This window comes from Lissotriton helveticus, chromosome 2_1 (assembly GCF_964261635.1).
Source record: "Lissotriton helveticus chromosome 2_1, aLisHel1.1, whole genome shotgun sequence".
In the NCBI taxonomy this organism is placed as follows: domain Eukaryota; kingdom Metazoa; phylum Chordata; class Amphibia; order Caudata; family Salamandridae; genus Lissotriton; species Lissotriton helveticus.
Window position 1 is genome coordinate 225045954 of NC_136059.1, and position 18743 is coordinate 225064696.

The 18743-nt window shown below is 47.4% G+C and overlaps 1 protein-coding gene across 2 annotated transcripts in view; it reads left to right on the forward strand.

The window, feature by feature from the left end:
• The window catches only part of PIK3C3 (phosphatidylinositol 3-kinase catalytic subunit type 3), an 875540-nt gene that overhangs the window by 32605 nt on the left and 824192 nt on the right, over positions 1-18743 (forward strand). For both annotated transcript variants that reach the window (XM_078674734.1, XM_078674732.1), the window contains exon 3: positions 18184-18327. In XM_078674734.1, the coding sequence (XP_078530860.1) occupies positions 18184-18327 (144 nt within the window). The remainder of the gene's footprint in view (positions 1-18183; positions 18328-18743) is intronic.

Sequence of the window (18743 nt, forward strand, 5' to 3'; positions counted from 1 at the left end):
TGAGTGGACCTGGGCTGCATTCAGAGTAGGGGGAGGAGATTTCTTGTGCACCTGAATGGGCCTGGTGTGCTTAGACAATGCTGTCTCCACCTCCTGCCAGGAAACTGCACCAGAGAGGACAGAATTGGTTTTGGCTGGCCCAAGAGCTTCTCTGCCACAGAGAACAAAGGATTCGGTATTATTAAAAGAGGGGCCCAGACCCCAGACTTTGAGATCACTTCTGGGAATCAAGAGGAACTTTTGCAAAGGAGAAGACCTGAAGGAACTGAGGAGGAGTACTGCCCCTTTGCTGTTTGCTGTTTGGGGTTGGCATGTAGTGGCTGTTTCTGCCAAGGAAAGGACAAGGACTTTGCTGTGTGCTGTGTCCCCTTCTTGAGGAAGGGCTTGAATAGAATTTGCCTCCTGTTCTGAAGTCTCAGGGATACAAAGACTTCACCACCAGCTCCCCTGAACTTCCGTGCTGGGAGTTCTGACCTGCTAAGATGTGCCTCCTACAGTTTTGGACCTCTGGAAAACTGTTTGCTGCTGGGAGCTGGAAAAGTAACGCAACTTTGAGAAGCGCGATGCATCCGCATCTGTTTCCGAGGCATCACCAAAGAAATCGATGCATCGCCCACGTGGCTCGAGAAAGCGCTGCATGCCGAATCCTGTGCACTGACCCCTGACGCCCCAGATCTACGCACCGAATCCGGCAAGAACCAACACATCGTGGGAACGCGGCTGAGAGAACCACACAGTGTTGTTGCTGCCGCCGCATCCTAGCATCCCAGATCCTCAAGCACCGCATTTGGCCGTCACGCTGGCAATAACATCGGGGTCGCAGTAAAAAACAGACGCATCACCTCCCCGCACAGCAAGAAACCTTCGCATCACTTCCCCCTCAGTAAGGCACCAATGCATCACCGCCCCTGAAGTAAAGAACCTACGCATCACCTTCTCTGGGCGTAAGGATCCTACGCATCACCTTCCCTGCAGCGGTTTTTGTTTGGGTGCGCAACGCATCCAAGGTACTTTGTGTGAAAAGTGTTGCATCTGCAATTTGCTTTGAACAGAACTATTTTTACCTTTTTAAAAGTCATACTTGGATAACTGTATTGTGTATTTTTGCCGTTTTGGTTTTGTTTGGTTTAGATAAAGATTATTTATTTTTTTAAACTGGTTTGGTGTCCATTTGTTGTGTTTTCACTGTATTACTGTATGTGTTCACAAATGCTTTACACACTGCCTTCGAGATAAACCTATCTGCTTGTGCATTGCTACCAAGGGGGAGAGCAGGAGTCATTTTAGAAGTAAGTCCCCCTTACACTGACTAGGAAGAAGGGTCCCTACTTCGACAACGGTGCAATCAATTGCCAACTAGAGATGCCCATTTCTAACAACCTCTCTGTGGTGTTTGATACGATATCACATGAGATGCTGCTACACCAACAGGCCTCCATTGGGGTGGAGGGGAAGGCGCTAGCCTGGTTGTGCTCCTTTTTGAAGCATAGAGATCAGGCAGTATAGCTTAAACCATTTTTCTCTGAGACAAAGAACCTCAAGTGTGGAGTTCCCTAGGGTTCGGCCCTGAGCCACACACTTATTAATATACATATTATTCCCCCTGGCATACCTAATATAATTATTAGGTGTCCAGGTGGTCTTCGATGCAGATGACACCCAGCTTTTGCTGACTTATAACAACAATGCATCGGAGGCCAAGGCACCTTAGCACTACTATGCCTATCTTTGCATCTGTTTGTGCTTTAGAAATCCTTCCAGTCATTCATCTTTTTTCTTATGCTTCTATTCAATGTATTTAACCCCTTCCCCGCGGGGCTAATTCCCCCGCTGTGCTGGAGGAAGGGGGGCGCGTGCAGCGCCGCAGTGCTCATGATGAGCTTAGCGGCGCTGTGCTCATGACGAGCTAAGCTCGTCATGACCAAGCCCATTTTAATAGAACGCTCAGCGCAGCAGGGGAATTATCCCAGCGTGTGAGCGACGCGCGTGTCATGACAAGCTCAGCTCGTCATGAGCACAGCGGTACCGTGACTCATGACGAGCTGAGCTAGTCCTGAGCACGGATGAGGTTAAGACCCCCTTGGGTGTGTTTATGAGATCTGTGCTGTATGTCGTGTACAGAACAGATGATACCCAGATTGTTGTTTCTTTCCATCACCATCTACAAAAAAACAGCGGGTTTCCACTTGTATGCTAGCCATCTTGGAGTGGATGAACCACGTTTTCTGAACCTTAATGCAAGAAAAATCTGTTTTCATGTTACCTTAGTCACATTCAATTACTTCGTGATGCTCTGAGCTATACATAAACTCTTGCCCTATTTTCCTGTCCCTGCATGGAAAACCAATGTCCAGGCTCCTATTTCTTTTTATTCGACTCTGTCAATAACCTATGCCTGGAATCTTATCTTATGGAAAGGTTCAAGTGTGTAACAAATGTGGGGTCATGGGTCATTCTAAACTTCCCTTGAAGGATATTCCTTTTCTACCTTATTTTATGCTGCCTGTGTTCAGCTAATGTGTTTAAGTGTTTACAAAACCCATTTGCTTTAATGTATAATAGGTGTGTAGAGGTATTGAACATGTTATACATTTCTGGATTGAAGAGTAACTTTCTGTGCAGATGACCGTTGATGACTTGTGACCATATGTTCTGCACACATTTTTTGGTTCTGCAGAAAACAGGGTAACGATTTTACGTAGTACCTACTAAGTAATGGAAGCAGCATTGAGTAATTAGACATAATCATCTCAGCATGACATAACATAGAAGATTGTGTGCGCCAGGTACTAACATATGTACATTTGCTTCTTTTGATTGAGAAGATGGGTTATCTGTAAAGGTTTCACCACAGTTAAAAGGGTGCAGATAGTATGATCGTTAGCACCTTCAGACCTTGGTTATTTTAAGCGAATAGTGTCTTTTCTGACAAGTGTTGCATAGAGTGTATACTGTTCTTACTAGATAATTTTAATACCCTGTGATGTATTGCTCAAGAGAGTTTTTCTGACATATTCCCCTAACTATAAAGTTACTTTAACCTTTGTTTTTGTCATTGAATTTCGAAGCTTTTTAAAAAAAAAATGAAAACCGACCTATTTATCACACTTAATTACAATATTAGTTTAACCTTTGTTTTTTTTCAGTGGATTTCTTATTTTTTTAATGCAATGTAATATTTTATTACCATACGTAAAGCCAACTCCTGGAAGTGCCACTGTGGGTGGTTGACCACAGCACCTGCAGCCAAGCTCTGTAACAAACTCCCCACAGGCATCCAACTCCACGCTGAATACGGCCTTCACCCGTGCATAGCAGGGGGTTGGCCATAGTGCTTGGTCTGTGGTCAGGCCCTGTGGCCAACCCACCCAGAGGCAGCCAACCACACGCTGCACACAGCCTTTGGTCATGCGCAGCTGGGTTTTAGCCACAGGGCTTGACCTGCCCCCAGGCCCTGTGGCGAAATTCCCAGCAGGCTGCTAACCTCTTGCCGCGTGCAGGTTTTTGTGTGCACTGTGTAGCGTTGGCCTTCGGGCTCCGGGGCCCCATCCTCTGTGACACAACATATATATTAAGGGGAGAGGGGCATCCAGCCCCCTTCCAAACCCTTTATTGGCATTGGGAAACGCATCCCCGGAGCCAGTTTCAATAAAAAGGGGAGAGAGGCTGTCAGACCTGGCATCCTTGGCGTGGTTTTCCCCTAATTTTTTGCCTTCATACCTCCTGTTTTTGCTAACTTCATTTTTGTTGGCTTTAGGACTCTGCTCACTCTACCACTACTAACCAGTGCTATAGTGCTTGTGCTTTTCTACTAAAACATAGTTTTACCGTAGCGGAACAGACGCATCTCTGCTGCTTCGTGGATAGGACCGATCGCAAAGACCTGCATCGCATTGCAGCCCCACTGAAACCGCCGCATCACCCCGGCAGCACAATGCATGCCCTCGTATCCCACATCAACAGCAACCCTGACAACTACGTTAGACTAAGCATTGCAGCCGTGCAGCTCCTCTGAACTGACACATTGCCCTGACTGTGCGCTGCATCCTTGATGCCAGACTTTGCATCGCAAGCCCTGTCGACCGGATCCTCAACGATGACTCAGGCCCTCGCATTGCAGCCTCACTGCATCTCTGAACCGACACAATGCATATTCAACGCAGATCCTCACAACACTACGCAAACCATGATTTAGGGTACTTTCTTCAGCGGGCCTAACTGGGTCCCTGCAGCTGGCCTGCACTTGATCGTGGTCAGCCTCAACTTTTGACTTTGTCCTGGTCTGGTGCGACCAGATATCCACAGTTGACACTATGCTTTTTGGTGCTATTTTGACCTACGTATATAAAACGGAATATCTCCGGTACTACTAATTGGATTTTTGCCATTTTGTTCTTGTTTTATTTATTAATGATCGTTGTAGTTTTCTAAATTGGTGTGGACTTCTTGTGTTGTGTGTTTTAAACGTGCGACACTGATTGAAGTGTTGCAGAAATACTTTACACATTATCTCTAGGTTAAGCCTTACTGATGTTACTCCCCCTCCCCCCTGTAATACCTGCCGCCGAGTCTTTATGGGCCCCGGGGACCCCATCCACCAGGACCGTACCTTATTGTAAAGGGGAGGTTGGGGCACAAGACCTCCTTCACCGAGTCAGCTCAGGACCCAGGGATTCAATCCCTGGGGCTGCCTTTTTTTTTTTTTAAAGGGGATGGTGGCCATGCAGCCCCCCTCCATCAGCTTCTTTGTGCCCTGGGAACACCATCTATTTTTCCCATGTTGCTGGCAGCCAGTTAGATGACCCAAGGTAAAAAAAAAGCTGCCTTTGCCAATCAAAACACTTTATTTTTTAATTGCCGCTCCTGCGAGACTCAATAGATTCTCATTGTCCCAAATGTTCAGATATACAATTATTTTTCAACCTTAATTTCTCAAAAACTGGATTTACACCAAATCACAAATAGCATAATCTGCGGACCAAGATATAGCTTCCTCTCAAATTTGGTATAATTTCAATCTGCAGTTTTTGCTGTAGCCCTGCCTAAAAAAGCCCAAGGAAGATGTATTGGAATTTCTTTCTTGGCTCCCGGTTGACCGATCGCCCCGAAACTTTTCATGCACAAACCAGTTAAAAAGTAGCATGTTTTTGAAAAGTATTTTGGTGATTCGTTTGATGTTGCCAAAGTTATTAGCAAAACAAAAAAGGCATTTCCAATGGAAATGTTAACTTAGCTATAACTACCCAATTGCGCCCGCTACTGAGTAATACATGCATGCATTTGATCTCTATTATACTGTCATTATTCAGTTGCTCAATTGGTTCATGCGTACTCCAACATTTCCTGACAAATGCCAGCACATGTGCACCAGCATTGTAGGAATGCACTGTCTCCTTTGAGACATTAATACAGGAAGTGTTCTTAATACTTCCGTTTCAATCTTGACAAGATTAGCAAGTATTTAAACCTCAAGAACTCGGACCAACTATTTCTACACACTCTCCTCCTTCGTCCCTAATGTTCCATCTATGATGCATGTTTCAGTTTCTGCGTATCTCCTTCTCAGTAGCCTTGGCCTCAAGAATGGCTATCTCTAGTCTTCTAGATGGTTGGAGCTCAGCAGGAGTGAACCCAGTAATGCTAGGGAACATTGAGAAGGGGGCATAGATTATGATTGTAGCAGGGCAATGTTGGTGCTGTCAGGCCCAGCACTGTGTGACCCAGTACCTGGGAATCTGTAAACCTTCTGAGGGCCCTAAACTAATATGCTATCCTCTGAGGACCCTAATTTAATCTGCTACCCTCGGAGGGCCTTAACCTAATGTTAGTCTTCTGCTCAGAAGCTCCTTCCACACTGGACTGGTAAGAAAGAATTATGTCCAGCAACTGATTTGTATTTGGGCCTAGTTCACTTGTCCTTGCAAATATTTTCCGGTTTTTGCAACTTTAGTGCCCTCTCAGCAGTTTTATTCCCTATATATCCTAGCTCCTGACTGGTTCATCTTACTAATATACTGGGCCCTACTAAGTGGAGCCTAGTGGCTGGAATCTACTAACCCTTTTCTATGTGGCCCTGTGGCATTCTGTGGCTATTGGGCAGTATCCCACTAAGTACTTTGGTTTACCGCTGATGTCCTAGTGCCTTAATATCATACCACTTCAATTGAATAACCGGGTTACTCCCTTTAGTCACTTAATTGTCTCAAGATAGTGTGAAAGAACAGCCTGTCAAGATACTGTGAAAAGTGTTAGCATTAGGAGCACTGCTATGGTATGAAACAGAAGACTAACATCTGGTTCCCGTCAGTATTTTACCTTTTAAGAAGAAAGGGGCTATTATTAACAGTCAGGCAATTAGTTAATTTAAACATAGGAATTATACGTAAATCCAAAGTTCTAGCACAGGGGTGTGGAATTTAATAAAATATCTACTTGTCCATGGGGTAGGTTGCTTCATAAATCTACTTGTCCTGTAACAAAATACACTTGTCCCTTTTGTGCCATGTAATGCAGCAACAAATTATGGCAGCAATCTCATTATACAAAATCTCTGATATTGTGTCTCTGTTTAAGCCAGGGCTCATACCATGGTAGGGTTTGAATACTAGCAATTCCCTAATGATGCAACTTTTCTGCAGATCTACGTACTGGGGCTGAAGGTAGTTGTATGCAGTAGTTCCTGGGTTGGAATGACCTTTAGAGTCTGCAGGTGGTGCCTGGTATGTAGTGCATGTCAATGCCGTGCACAGTCCATTTACACTGCGAGTGGGTCTGCAGCTCGCAGATCAACCCGCAATGTAAAGGTGCCAGGATGGGCTTGCCAGTGTGGCAGGCACATCCTAATGTACATGATGGAACCACTGCGACTTCGGCGGTCGGTCCCAGGTTCCTTTGCGATGGCGAGTGGACTTTGTTAGCCCGTCCGCCCGCCATTGTAAAGGACCCCTTAGTATTAAGCAAATAAACAAACTGACAGAGTGTACTCCCAAAGAGGAAAACCAACTGACTAAGTATAGAGTAAATTATCAGACCTACTTAGAGTCTGCCCTCTAAGCAAACCCAGAAAGAACTACCTTGTCTACAATATACAGTAGGTTTTAAAACCGTGCGTGTGCGATTCCTTTTGGTCCACGGTATTGGTGTTTGCGGTCGTCTTCTTTAGAAAGATAGCACGTAATAGGCCATAGGCAGTCATGTTGCTCTGCCCATGGTCTATTGGTGTCTGTTACCCGCACGCCAACATCTGTTTTCAATTATCGTGCCCAGACACGGGCGCAATAATTGAAAACAGATCGCTCGATGTGGTGCACACGCACGCACCACTCGCGGGATTGTCATACCATGTTTTCAGTATTTGAAGGCCTCGCTGAGAATGCTCCTTGCCGCTGTCCTCTTCATTGGGTCAAGTGCCCTCCACTTAGTCCCTATGGAGGTTCTGAGACTCCTGGCTCTTTTCATACGTGGCACTGCAATTGAGACTGCAGTGCTTAGGGCGAAAAGTTTGGCATCTTGACACATTGCGTCATCTTGATGACTTAACACCACCATGCCTCCCTTTCTCTCCCTCCCCCAGTTTCTTCACCTACGAGCTGTGAATGCTTGTTGTTTTAATGGACTGATTACGAAAGGGAAATGGTAAGCCCTTGCAGCTTATTAAAAGCTTTCATATTTTTTAAAGCAAAGTTTTTGTATTTATTTTGCTATGTCATGATGATGGGAGAATGTTGAAAAAGGGTACAAACCCGCCCGGCTCCTGTCACCCCTAGCCCCCCCCCACTCCCCCAACGCCCTCCCCCTTTCACTCCATCACACTGGACATTGTTTTGCTTCTCTTGCGCCCTGAAGTAACATACAGCGCTTTACAAAATTCTGAAATAAATAAGAGACAGCAGATTGGGCATTACCGGATCTACTGCAAGGCATGGGTAATTCAGGACTCCTTGGGTGAGATAGCCGAGGCATTCCCAGCCTAGTAGGGGGCAACGTGGGCAATGCCAGGCCTATAGAAAGACTCAGGTAGGGGCAACGAAGGCCTTGCCCCAGGGCATTCCCGGGACACCACACAGCTACAAGCTGGCAGAAAATGAGCCTGGCCAACCACAGACTTGAAACAGAGACTGCTCGAGACAGACCAGACCACAGGCCAGGGAGGGCAGAGTATTCCAGCAGTGTGACAAGACACAAACACCCACTGCGGGATGCTTGTCTCCTACACACAGGCCTGTGGGACCATCCCTGCCCAGCGCTGTGTCTGGAAAATATGAGAAAAGCAGAAGTGGCCAGATGTCTCTTATGTGAGGAAACATCAGAAATGGAAGGAACATATGTCTGGTCATGTCACCAGAAAAGACAGACAACTGCATCCTTCCAAGTGAATGGCCTGGAAAGGTGTCTGTGAAGTGAAGGACATGTGTGTAAGGTGGGATGCTGCCTGCCTGGAACGCATGTTGGTGGCGTGTTCTTATAGGGTCACGCCAATAGGCGTGGTCCGTCCCCACCCATGTATCAGGCGTGCAAGATTGACAGACACCCAAAGCAGAGCAATAAACAGCTGCACACCAATGAAGCACGACAAACTTCCGTGCCCTCAGCTCTGCTTCCATGTTCACGCCTTCCGTGCAGCTGCTAGGCGCTATAATCACGCACACAGAAGTCACAAGACCACCACCTACTATGAAACACGCCTAAATACAGGGTCCATGGTCCACTTTAACTCTAGTGGGTGAGAATTCAGAACCGTACAGGGCCCCCATCCCCAAAGCACATCGAGGCCGCAGTGGAAAGGCGCTATAGGTGCTATGCATGTGACTTAAAAGCATGGGTTTTTGGAAGGCTGTAACTATTTTATAGCACCCCCACTGCTTTAGAAGTGGGTCACTTGGTAGTCAATACTGCGCTGGGGGCCATGCACGATCGGCCCGGGGCCAGGCCGTGGTGTTGTTTGGGGACTGCCAATTAGTACTGGCCCACTGGTACTGGTCCTGGGCTCTTTGTGCCATCCTGCGTTTCGGGGCCTCCTTTTCCAGGTGTCCTTCAACCCATCTCCCGGCCCTGTATCTTTGTATCTGTGCACCTCATCTCGTACCCGCCTCCTGCCCTGGGTGTCCTTGTACCCACCTCCTTGTACCCATCACCTTGTACCCGCCTCCCTGTACCCACCTCCTTGTACCCACCTCCTTGTACCCGATTCTCTGTGCCCACCTCCCTGTAGTCACCTGTTAGTACTCATCTCTTCTCACCCACCTTCTTTTCTGGGTGTCCTTGTACCCACCTCCCTGTTCCTGCCTCCCTGTTCCTGCCTCCCTGTAGCTGCCTCCCTGTACCTGCCTCCCTGTACCCCCCTCTTTGTACCCCCCTCTTTGTACCCCCCTCTTTGTACCCCCCTCTTTGTACCCCCCTCTTTGTACCCCCCTCTTTGTAACCCCCTCTTTGTACCCCCTCTTTGTACCCCCCTCTTTGTACCCTCCTCCCTGTACCCACCTCCTTGTACCCACCTTGTGCAAGGAGTGTTTAACCCTTGCAAGCCTGGTACAGAGTGTTTAACCTTTGCAGGCCTGGTGAAAAGAGTGTTTCACTCTTGGGCCTGGTGCAAAGACAGCTTAACCCTTGCAGGCCTTGTGCAAAGATCCTACTGGAGGAGATTTTTTTAGGGGGAATTTTATATAGCGCCAACTCGACCCCGAAGGTATTGGAGCGCTTTACATAATTTTAATGCCACTCAACCTCTTAACACAGAGCACCCTACAACATGCCCCCCTCCAAATTCAGAGCCGCTCCTGACCCTTATCCTGCCCTTATAACTCCCCCATCAACACCTTCTAATCACAGTGGTCTTCAAACTTTTTAATTCTGCGCATCCCCTCACTGCAGATAACAAGAATTTCCAATGTAAATGTAAATGTAGGTGTACTTATATAGCGCAAACCTGTCACCCAAAGAAAGGGCATCCTGGCGCTTGCTTAGGGAACCCGTCCTGGTATTCCCCTGTGAGAAACCCCGGCAGGGTGTCCACCGGGTGTCCACAAGGTGAAAGCCAGGCATCCCGCCGCGAGGGGCCGTAGTGGAGATTAAGCAAGCTATTGCCCAGAGTTGCAGAGTGTGACCCCGTGATTCGAGTAGGCACCGGAGCGAGAATTGTCGAGTCCATGGAATTTTGAGCCCGAGACCCGCCGAGGCGGGGAATCGAACCCTGGTCCACGGTCGATCTCAGCTTCCGGGTCTGCCGCCTCTAACCACTGAGCCACGCTTCTCCAATGCAATAGCTCTCGCATTATTAAAGTTTGAGCTATTGGTGTTGCATTATTTAGCAATGCCAATAGCTCAAACTTTAATAATGCGAGACCTTTTGCATTGCAAATGCTTGTTTATATAGCAGAGCAATACAATAGACTGTTCAGCTTATAAATTTCATACACAGAGCATTAGCAGGAAACCTTAGAAAGTAATAAAGTAAAGGAACCTCTCGGACATTGCTTCCTTGATAGAACATTGTAGACACCACTGTTAAGCCTTCTTTTTGATGATTTTACTGCAATGGAAAAGCACACAAGCATACACAGAGATTGGGAGAAAGGCTTTGCTCACATAAAATAAATCTGCACTATTATTCTGCAAATGGAACATAACTGCGGCCTAGTCGGCTAACTGAACCACAGTAAAATCGGGCATCATTTATAATTCGTAAAAACCCGTTCACACCAGTATGTGAACTTTATTTTCTTAGGATGTTCCCTATGAGTCTTTGACTTTAGTGTGTCTTTGAAACATTTGCAGTTCTAGTTTGGAAACCTAAATATGTTGTGCCACCAAAATCCTCGAACTCTCAGATTCTCTGTCTCCCTCTCCAATGTTGCTACCTTGCTTATCAAGATATCTGAGTGCTTTTAATTTTGTAATGAGGGCGCTAGTTTGATGTCAATATTGTTGATGGCATATGTTAGTTTTGCTATCACCTGCAGCCATACTTAGCTTGCTTCGAAACCTATTTCTATCCCTAGAAGAAAATCTTGGTCTGTAGGTTATCACCTTTCCCCATAGTGCTGATGCACAGAACTTATCTGCGCTAACTGGGTGTCAGTGCTTCATGCTCCCGTGCTGGCAAATGCCTGCCAACCCAGATTGCTGTTTTAATAAATAGCACTGTCTAATTTGAATCATTAATTCAATATGTGTAGTGCAGAGGAAGGCATGTCAGAAACAATGAGATCTCCATTGAGCTGGCTCTTAAAGATCTCTGATGCTCAAGAGTCACAACCCCTCTACCAATGATCCAGCAAGATTGCAATGGCTTCAAACTGGGCAAGTCAACACAGGGAACCCTACAAACCGAAGTCCTCTTCCTTACTCAGCTTGTTCAGTTATTAGGTAGGATAATTAATGCCCAGGTACTCCACAGGAGCAAACTGAGTTGTCTGAAAGAATCCTAGTTGAAAAGCCAGATTTGCAGTTTTCTTTGCAATTCGACAAAGGAGCTGGCTCCTCTGATCTCAGAGTGAGCATGTTCCCGTCTTGGAGCACTTTAGCGTACCCGATGCAGGGTGTTAGAACTTGGGGGTCTCTAGTTGGCAGAGGTAGGTACCACTGTCCAAATAGGGACCCTTGCTTCTAGTCAGGGTCAGGAGGTAACAATCTTAGATAAAACTTGGTAGCTTGGCAGGAGCAGTCAATGCTTATCAAAGGCATTGTGTAAAGTATTTGTACCAAAACTCACAGTAACACAGTGAAATACCACAAACTGACTCCACAACAGTTTAGAAAAGTAAAGGTATTTAATCTAAACTACACAAGACCAAAAAGACAAAATTCCAACATACACAGTTCAAGAATATGGTTGCAAAAGAGTTCTTAATGTTAGCGTTGGAATAATCCACAGTTGCGTGAAAAGTTCACAGTTGCGTCACGTTTAGCCACAGCACCTTTGTTAGCGATAAAAAGTTCCAAGCACAGAAGCTGTAGCGGTGGAAAACAAGCGATGCGTTGCTCCTGAGACCCTGGGGAGGCGTTAGCGACAGCCCCACTGCAGCAGCGGACGTGTTGCGACGAATCCGGTCTGTATGGGGAGGAAGGCTATGACTTGTATGGATTCCGGTGCGTAGGTTCCGTAGGAAGTTTTCTCCCGCAAAGGCACGATGCTATGATTCTCGGGGGCTGCGATGATCTCCGGGGCGACGATGCGCAGTCCAGCGGCGATCTTCCTCTCGCAGCCCCTCGATGCGATGGCTCTGCGACGATTCTCGCAGCAACGTGATGCGTGATCTCACCCAGCGGCGTCAGGCTCTGCGACGATGTTTGCAGCGGCGGAAATCTTCCCGCTAACGAAGGGTGCAGCTTCTTCAGGCAGCGGCGACAGGCGCTGCGATTATCTCGGTCTTCGTAGCGGCGGGAATTTCTCGCTCTGCCGGGTATGCAACAAAACTTGTAGAAAGTTCTTTAAAAGTGTGATTTCCAGCTCCTCAACACATGTACAACTTCCAGAGGCACCGCAACTGGCCCAAGCACTCTAGGAAGGACAGAACTCTCTCCGTAGAGTTCAGGGGGGAAGCTGGGGGCAAAGTCCTTTTGTTCCTGGGGCTTCTTAACAGGGAGCCAGCTCTACTCAGGCCCTTGGAGATTTCTTCAAGCAAGGGGACACAGCACAAAGCAAAGTCCTTCCCCTCTCCTTGGCAGCAAAGCAACTGCAGGTCAGTCCAGCATCACACAGCAGGACAGTCTTCCTTCTTCAGTCTTCCAGCTTTCTCCATGGCAGAGGTTCCTTCTTGATTCCAGGATGATCTAATTTTCTGTAGTCAGGGGTCCTGTATTTATACCCCTAAAAGTCTTTGTTCCCTTTGTGCAGGAGGGCTCTGAGCCAGGTCTGAACCAGTTCTGGGTGTTCCTTGAGCACTTTGTTTTCCTGGCTTCTCCTTTCCTTTCAGAGAGAGGGGCAGGGTCGTCAACCGCCCAGCAGGAGGTGGAGCCAGCATTGTGGAGGGAAAGCACAGCCCTGGAGCACTTTGTTGACATGATTCCTTCTCTCCTTTCACAGTGCAGGGCAGAGACATCAGACGCACCACAGAGGGTGGAGCCAGCGCTGTGGGGGCGGGCACAGTCCTATTCAGGTTCCAGGTGCAACTCCTCCCTCCCATCTAGATGCAGATCTCTCTATTCACCACTGGGCAGACTCATTCTGTCTGCTGGAATCCCCCAGCCCTGTCACTCACAAACCAGACAGTCAATTCACCAATCAGCCAAGGCACACAGAAAGGCCAGAGAAGAGAACAGCTACTTTCTAAAAGTGCTGTTCTCAAATACAGGATTTAAAAAACACCTTTCCTAAAAGATGTGTTATTAAATTCTGAGTTCAGGGATACCAGACTTTTATGTCCTACCTTGCTCCTATGGGAAGATATGCTGGTAGCCACTTTAGCCAGCATTCCCCATGATAGCCTATGGGCAAGGTAGCCTTACAATAGTGAAAAACGAAAATGGCTGTCATTCACTACCAGAGCATGTCACCTGCACTAGTACATGCTCTACCTTTCACACACACTGCACCCTGCCCAAGGGGGTACCGTGGGCCTTCCATAGAGGTAACCAATGTGTACAGAAAGGGATGGGTTAGGCCTGGTCAGTGGGGTCACTGACCAGGAGGACATGGCACTTCACAGACTGCACACAGGCACTGCGGTGGCAGGCCTGAGACACCATTTTAGGGCTACTCATGTGGGTGGCACAATCAGTGCTGCAGGCCCACTAATAGCATTTGAATCACCAGCCCTGGCACACTTAGTGCACTTTACTAGGGACTTCCTGGTAAAACAAATATGCCAATCATGGATAACCAATCACAATAACAATTTACACAGAGAGCACTTGCACTCTGACACTGATCAGCAGTGGCAGAGTGCCCAAAGCATCTAAACCAGGAAAAACGAAATCCAGCACAGCATCAAAAATACAGGAGGTAGAGGCAAAAAGATAGGGGGAAACCACGCCAAGGATGCCAGGTCTAACACAGGGCATGTAAGTGAGGGGTAGACCACCTGATCTGAGGTGTATGGACAGGATGTGGAAGTGGATGCGGTCGTTGAGGTTAGGTTTGCCTAGGTTGTGTAGTGCTTTGCATGTCAGGGTGAGGAGTTTGACTGGAGTGTGTTCCTCGATAGGGAGCCAGTGGAGGTCCTTCTGGTGCTTGGAGATGTGCGCTCGAGGAGTGTTCAGTATAATTCCAGCAGCTGCATTTTGTACAGCTTTGAGACTGTTGAGAAGCTTGTCAGCGATGACAGCGAAGAGTGCGTTGTCATAGTCTTGCTGATTATGAGGACGGGGGTCACCATTCTGCGGGTGTGAAGTGGTAGCCAGTTGAATATTTTCCTGTGGAGCTTGAGGATGTGGTAGCGCATTGCTGATAAAGTGTTTACTTGACTGGCTATGGAGATCTTACTATCGATAATGATGCCTGTGCTTGCCGGACAGTACCACTTTGGTTTTGTCACCATTGAACTTGAGGATGTTGCTTTTTACCCAGTCTGCTGTGTTAGAAATGCTTGTGACAACATTGGATTGCGTGATAGGCCTGTCTTCTGAGAAGGGGAGGACAGGTTGTGTGGCATCTGCATAGGAGACAATTCTGAAGTCATGAGATCGGACGATGGTGGCGAGAGGGGTCATGTTGATGTTGAATAGGATGGTGCTCAGGCGGGAGCCCTGTAGGATGCCACAGATCAGTTTGGTGGTATCTGATTGGAAGAGGGTCAGGCTGACCATTTGGGAGCATTTAGTTAGGAAGGAGTGGATCCATTTAAGGGAAGGCCTCTGATTCTAGCCTTGTGAAGGCTCTGGATGAGGATGGGGTGGGGGACAGTTTTGAAGCGTCTGCAGGATCTCTTAATCACTGATGAGAAAAATGTCATCCATGGGGGCGAGGAGGGCTTTCCCATTGCTGTCGTGGCTCTGAAGCCAAATTGAGACTGGTAAAGGCGGGGGATGGTTTTGAGGTAGAGGGTGAGGTGTGAGTGGATCGTTTTTTCTAGGACTTTGGCTGAGTAGGGCCGAAGGGAGATGGGCCTGTAGTTAGGCATGGTTTGAGGATCTGCTAAGGTATCTTAAGGCACTGTGGTATATTGGCATTTTTCCAAGGTTCCGGGGTGGTTGTTAAGAGCGAGAGGTTGTGTATTGAGGTGAGTTCAGTACAGTAGGGGTCCAGTCCTCTTACAAGCATTTCATGAAGACAGCGGTCCGAGAGTGCTCCAGATTTGCTGGACCACATTGTGTTGGTGATTACCATTGGTGGAAATATCTGTTCAGCTTGTCAGAGAGGGTCCTGGTCGGATGCTGGTTGCTGTGAAGGGAATTCCAAGAGTTGTGGGATCAGGGTGGGGGACAAAGTTGTTGTAGAAGGTTTTGATTTTCTCTGAGAAGTGGATGGATACGTCCTGAGAAGGGGTGATAGCTATGGGCTGGCGGTTGGATGTGTGAACTCATTGACTATGGCAGAGGTCTCTTTAGCAAAGTTTTGACTGTTCTGTATGCTATAGGAGAGGGCCCGATGTTTGGTTACTTTGATGAACTTTTGGTAGATCCTTAGGACTGATTTCTAGGACGTTCTCAGTGATGTCATGGTTGAGCCTCCAGTGCCGTTCCAAGCGTTTGCAGTGGCACTATCTGAGTCTGAGGTCTTTGGTGTACTAGCTGGCACAAGACATGGTATGGTGTTGGTTTGAATTGGGACCAGGTCATCACTGCAGGGTCTGGTGTTGGTTTGAATTGAGACCAGGTCATCACTGCAGGTGGTTATCCACACGTTGAAGTTAGATACACTGCAGGTTAAGATGGTGGGCTGAGGGCCTTGTGGGCAAGGACTGCCTTGTTCTTTGGGTGATGATTTTGTTTAATTGTTATCAGGCAATCCTGGTTTTGTCATGTTTTGTCTTGTTGAGTAGTTGGATGTTCAGTTGGATGGGGTAGTGGTCAGTCCAGGTGAGAGTGATGGGGTGTCTACCAAGATGTTGGGAAAGTTGCTGAAGAAGGGTTTGAGTTGGTGTCCTTCCATGTGGGTGGCTCCTTTGCATCGTTTGGTGAGGCCTAGAATTCTGATGCCTTTTTAGAGGTTGGTGGCATAACATTGGTGTTTGTTTGATCAAATAGGTGGAAGATGAGGTCGCCTAGCAGGATGAAGGCATTGGATGCTGACGGCTACAGTGTGATAAGGTCGATGAGGGCAGAGCTATAGTTGGATCTGGTTCCAGGGGGATGATTAAAGAGGGCGCTGCACATAGTGGAGGTGTTGAGAAGGTTGATTTTGAAGGACAGAAGTTCCACCCATCCGTGGTTGTTGGCTGAAGTGGTAGTGCAATTAAAACGTTTACGATGCATGATGGCTAAGAAGCTCAAGGTTTGTTGGCGCTGTCATGTTTGTTGATTTTGAAGCTGATGGAGGGTATGGTGATGGCAATTGCATGGTTGAGCTAGGTTTCTGTGAGAAAGAGCAGATTGGGGAGAGATCCTCTAATAGGTCACAGGCTCCGATGGCGTGCTTGCCCATGGAGTGGGTGTTGAGGAGGCATTGGAGGGAGCCGTGTATTTTGGGGTTTGTGGTTCTCGGGCGGGTATTTATTTATTTATTTATTTTTTCAGTTTATAGAGCGCGGCAGCTACCCAAAAAGGGTTTCCCGGCGCATGAGGAAGTGGAGCTTGCTGTGAGAGTTGAAGGGGCAATGCTGTTACTCATGCATAAGAAATGGCACGTGGGGCAGGAGAAGGCCGTTGCAGTCCGAGCAGGGGAGACACAGGTCTATGGTGACTAGGGTTGAAGGAGAGGAGCTTGTGGGCCGAGTAGCAGCGCATGGCGCCAGATAGACCAGGGTTTCTGGTGCTAAGCTGCAGTGGGGTGCATGCAGGTGCACATGGGCTTGCCTTCTCATGCCTTCAGCTTGTCACCGCCCCCAGCGCAGCTGCACAGGAAGGCACTAGCCACCATGCACTGCAGTGCATAGTGCAAGAGAGTCTCTGGGTAGTCTGCAGCCAGATGCCCAAACTCACTACACCTCTCCTAGAAGGCAGAGGTGAGGATGGCAACGCCCCAGCGTTAGTCACTCTTTGTCATTGAAAGCCATATGGAAGAGTCCTTGGTACCCTGCTGGATCGCTTCTGATCTCTTTATTTCTCCTGGTTGCAGAACAGTCCTATTTCCCTCAGTCCTCTCAGCTGATATCAGCTTGAGTGCCCCGAAGCCGCAGTTCAAGAATCCACAACAGGTCATCAACAGCTGCAGGTGGAGGGACGTGTGGCTCACGTTTGTAGACCCAGGCCCATTAACTGGTTAGTCTCCATAACAGCAAAATGCCTGTTGTAATCACTTACAGGTCACACGTACTCGCTCTTTTTCATTGTATTGGAACAGGATACATGCAAGATGATGACTTTGACCAACAAGGCCACAGAGTTCTTTTAAGAGCATCACTTTCGACTGGCAGCACTCGTGTGACTTCCAACACCAAATTAATTTTAAGCAGGATTGGAAACACGTATACATGAAAAAGGAGACTTATTGAAGTGAAACGACTTTAGCAAAAAACAACAGGCATAGCCTAATATCTGGTTGTTGTCACTGTCACCTAGAATAGAGTTCAAGCAAACCATAGATACAAATTTCCTTTTTTTTTAAAGCCTACCTTGGTTTGTTTTAGTATTTATTTTGTTAATATTTATATTTTGCAAATTATTAAAACATATATATATATATAAAGTCGTAGAGCACTATTATGAGGGCCATTCTTATTTTCTAACCAGAGATGACTTTCAGTGCAGTTGTGGCTCGTTGTGATTTCAAAGCATTTATTAAGGTCCATCCTATGTTAGCCATGAAGCTTACCTTACCTGTGCTTTGTTATGAGAGCAGCATCTGCCCCGTCTTCTATTGGCGCATAGTGTTAAATTAGCAGTAGGTTTTAGTGGCCTGTTAAAGGACCAGACTCTGAGGTGCTTGCTGTACTTGAGCAACTGTTTGGGAGTGTCCTCTGAAATCTTCTGAGTATAGAGCAGTGCTCTTTAATTATGCCCAGGGGAAAGGCACTTACCTCCCACTGCCCGAAGCACTGGTGCCCTAAGCCTCACCGAACCCACATCTGTTTCTGTTTGTCGTCCATCATGGCGGAGCTTGTGTCTTTACTTAAATCCTCATCACTCTCTCTTTCATTGTTGCAGCTGGAACGAGTGGCTGAGACTCCCCGTGAAGTACCCTGACCTGCCGCGGAGTGCGCAAGTCGCTCTGACCGTCTGGGATGTGTACGGACCTGGCAAAGCGGTTCCTGTCGGTGGGACAACAGTGTCACTCTTTGGAAAATATGGGTATGCAATGCTTTGTGGAGCAAGCGAGTACCTCCTGGGGAGGGGCTGGTGGGCTTATTTTATTTTTAAATATGTTTCATTGGTTTTATAGCCACATGCAAAAAACACGACACACTCGTTATGGATATAATTCTCCCGTGTAAGTAGTAATCGTAGGTTACATAAATGGAATTAACACACAATACTGGTTAGAAGTGATCCTGCTTCAGGGACAACAGACGAGTACAGTTACAATCATAGGGCAACATGAGGTCCCGCAACAAAGCTGAACCGTGTCGAATGAATGGCACCAAAGTAACTGGGAGCGGGGCGAGGCGGAGGTGCTGATGGGTAGGCGTCTCAGGGGAGGGTGGAGAGATGGATCTAGCCCTAAGGCTGTAAAGCAGGGAAGAGAGAAGGTCATTATATAGAATTGT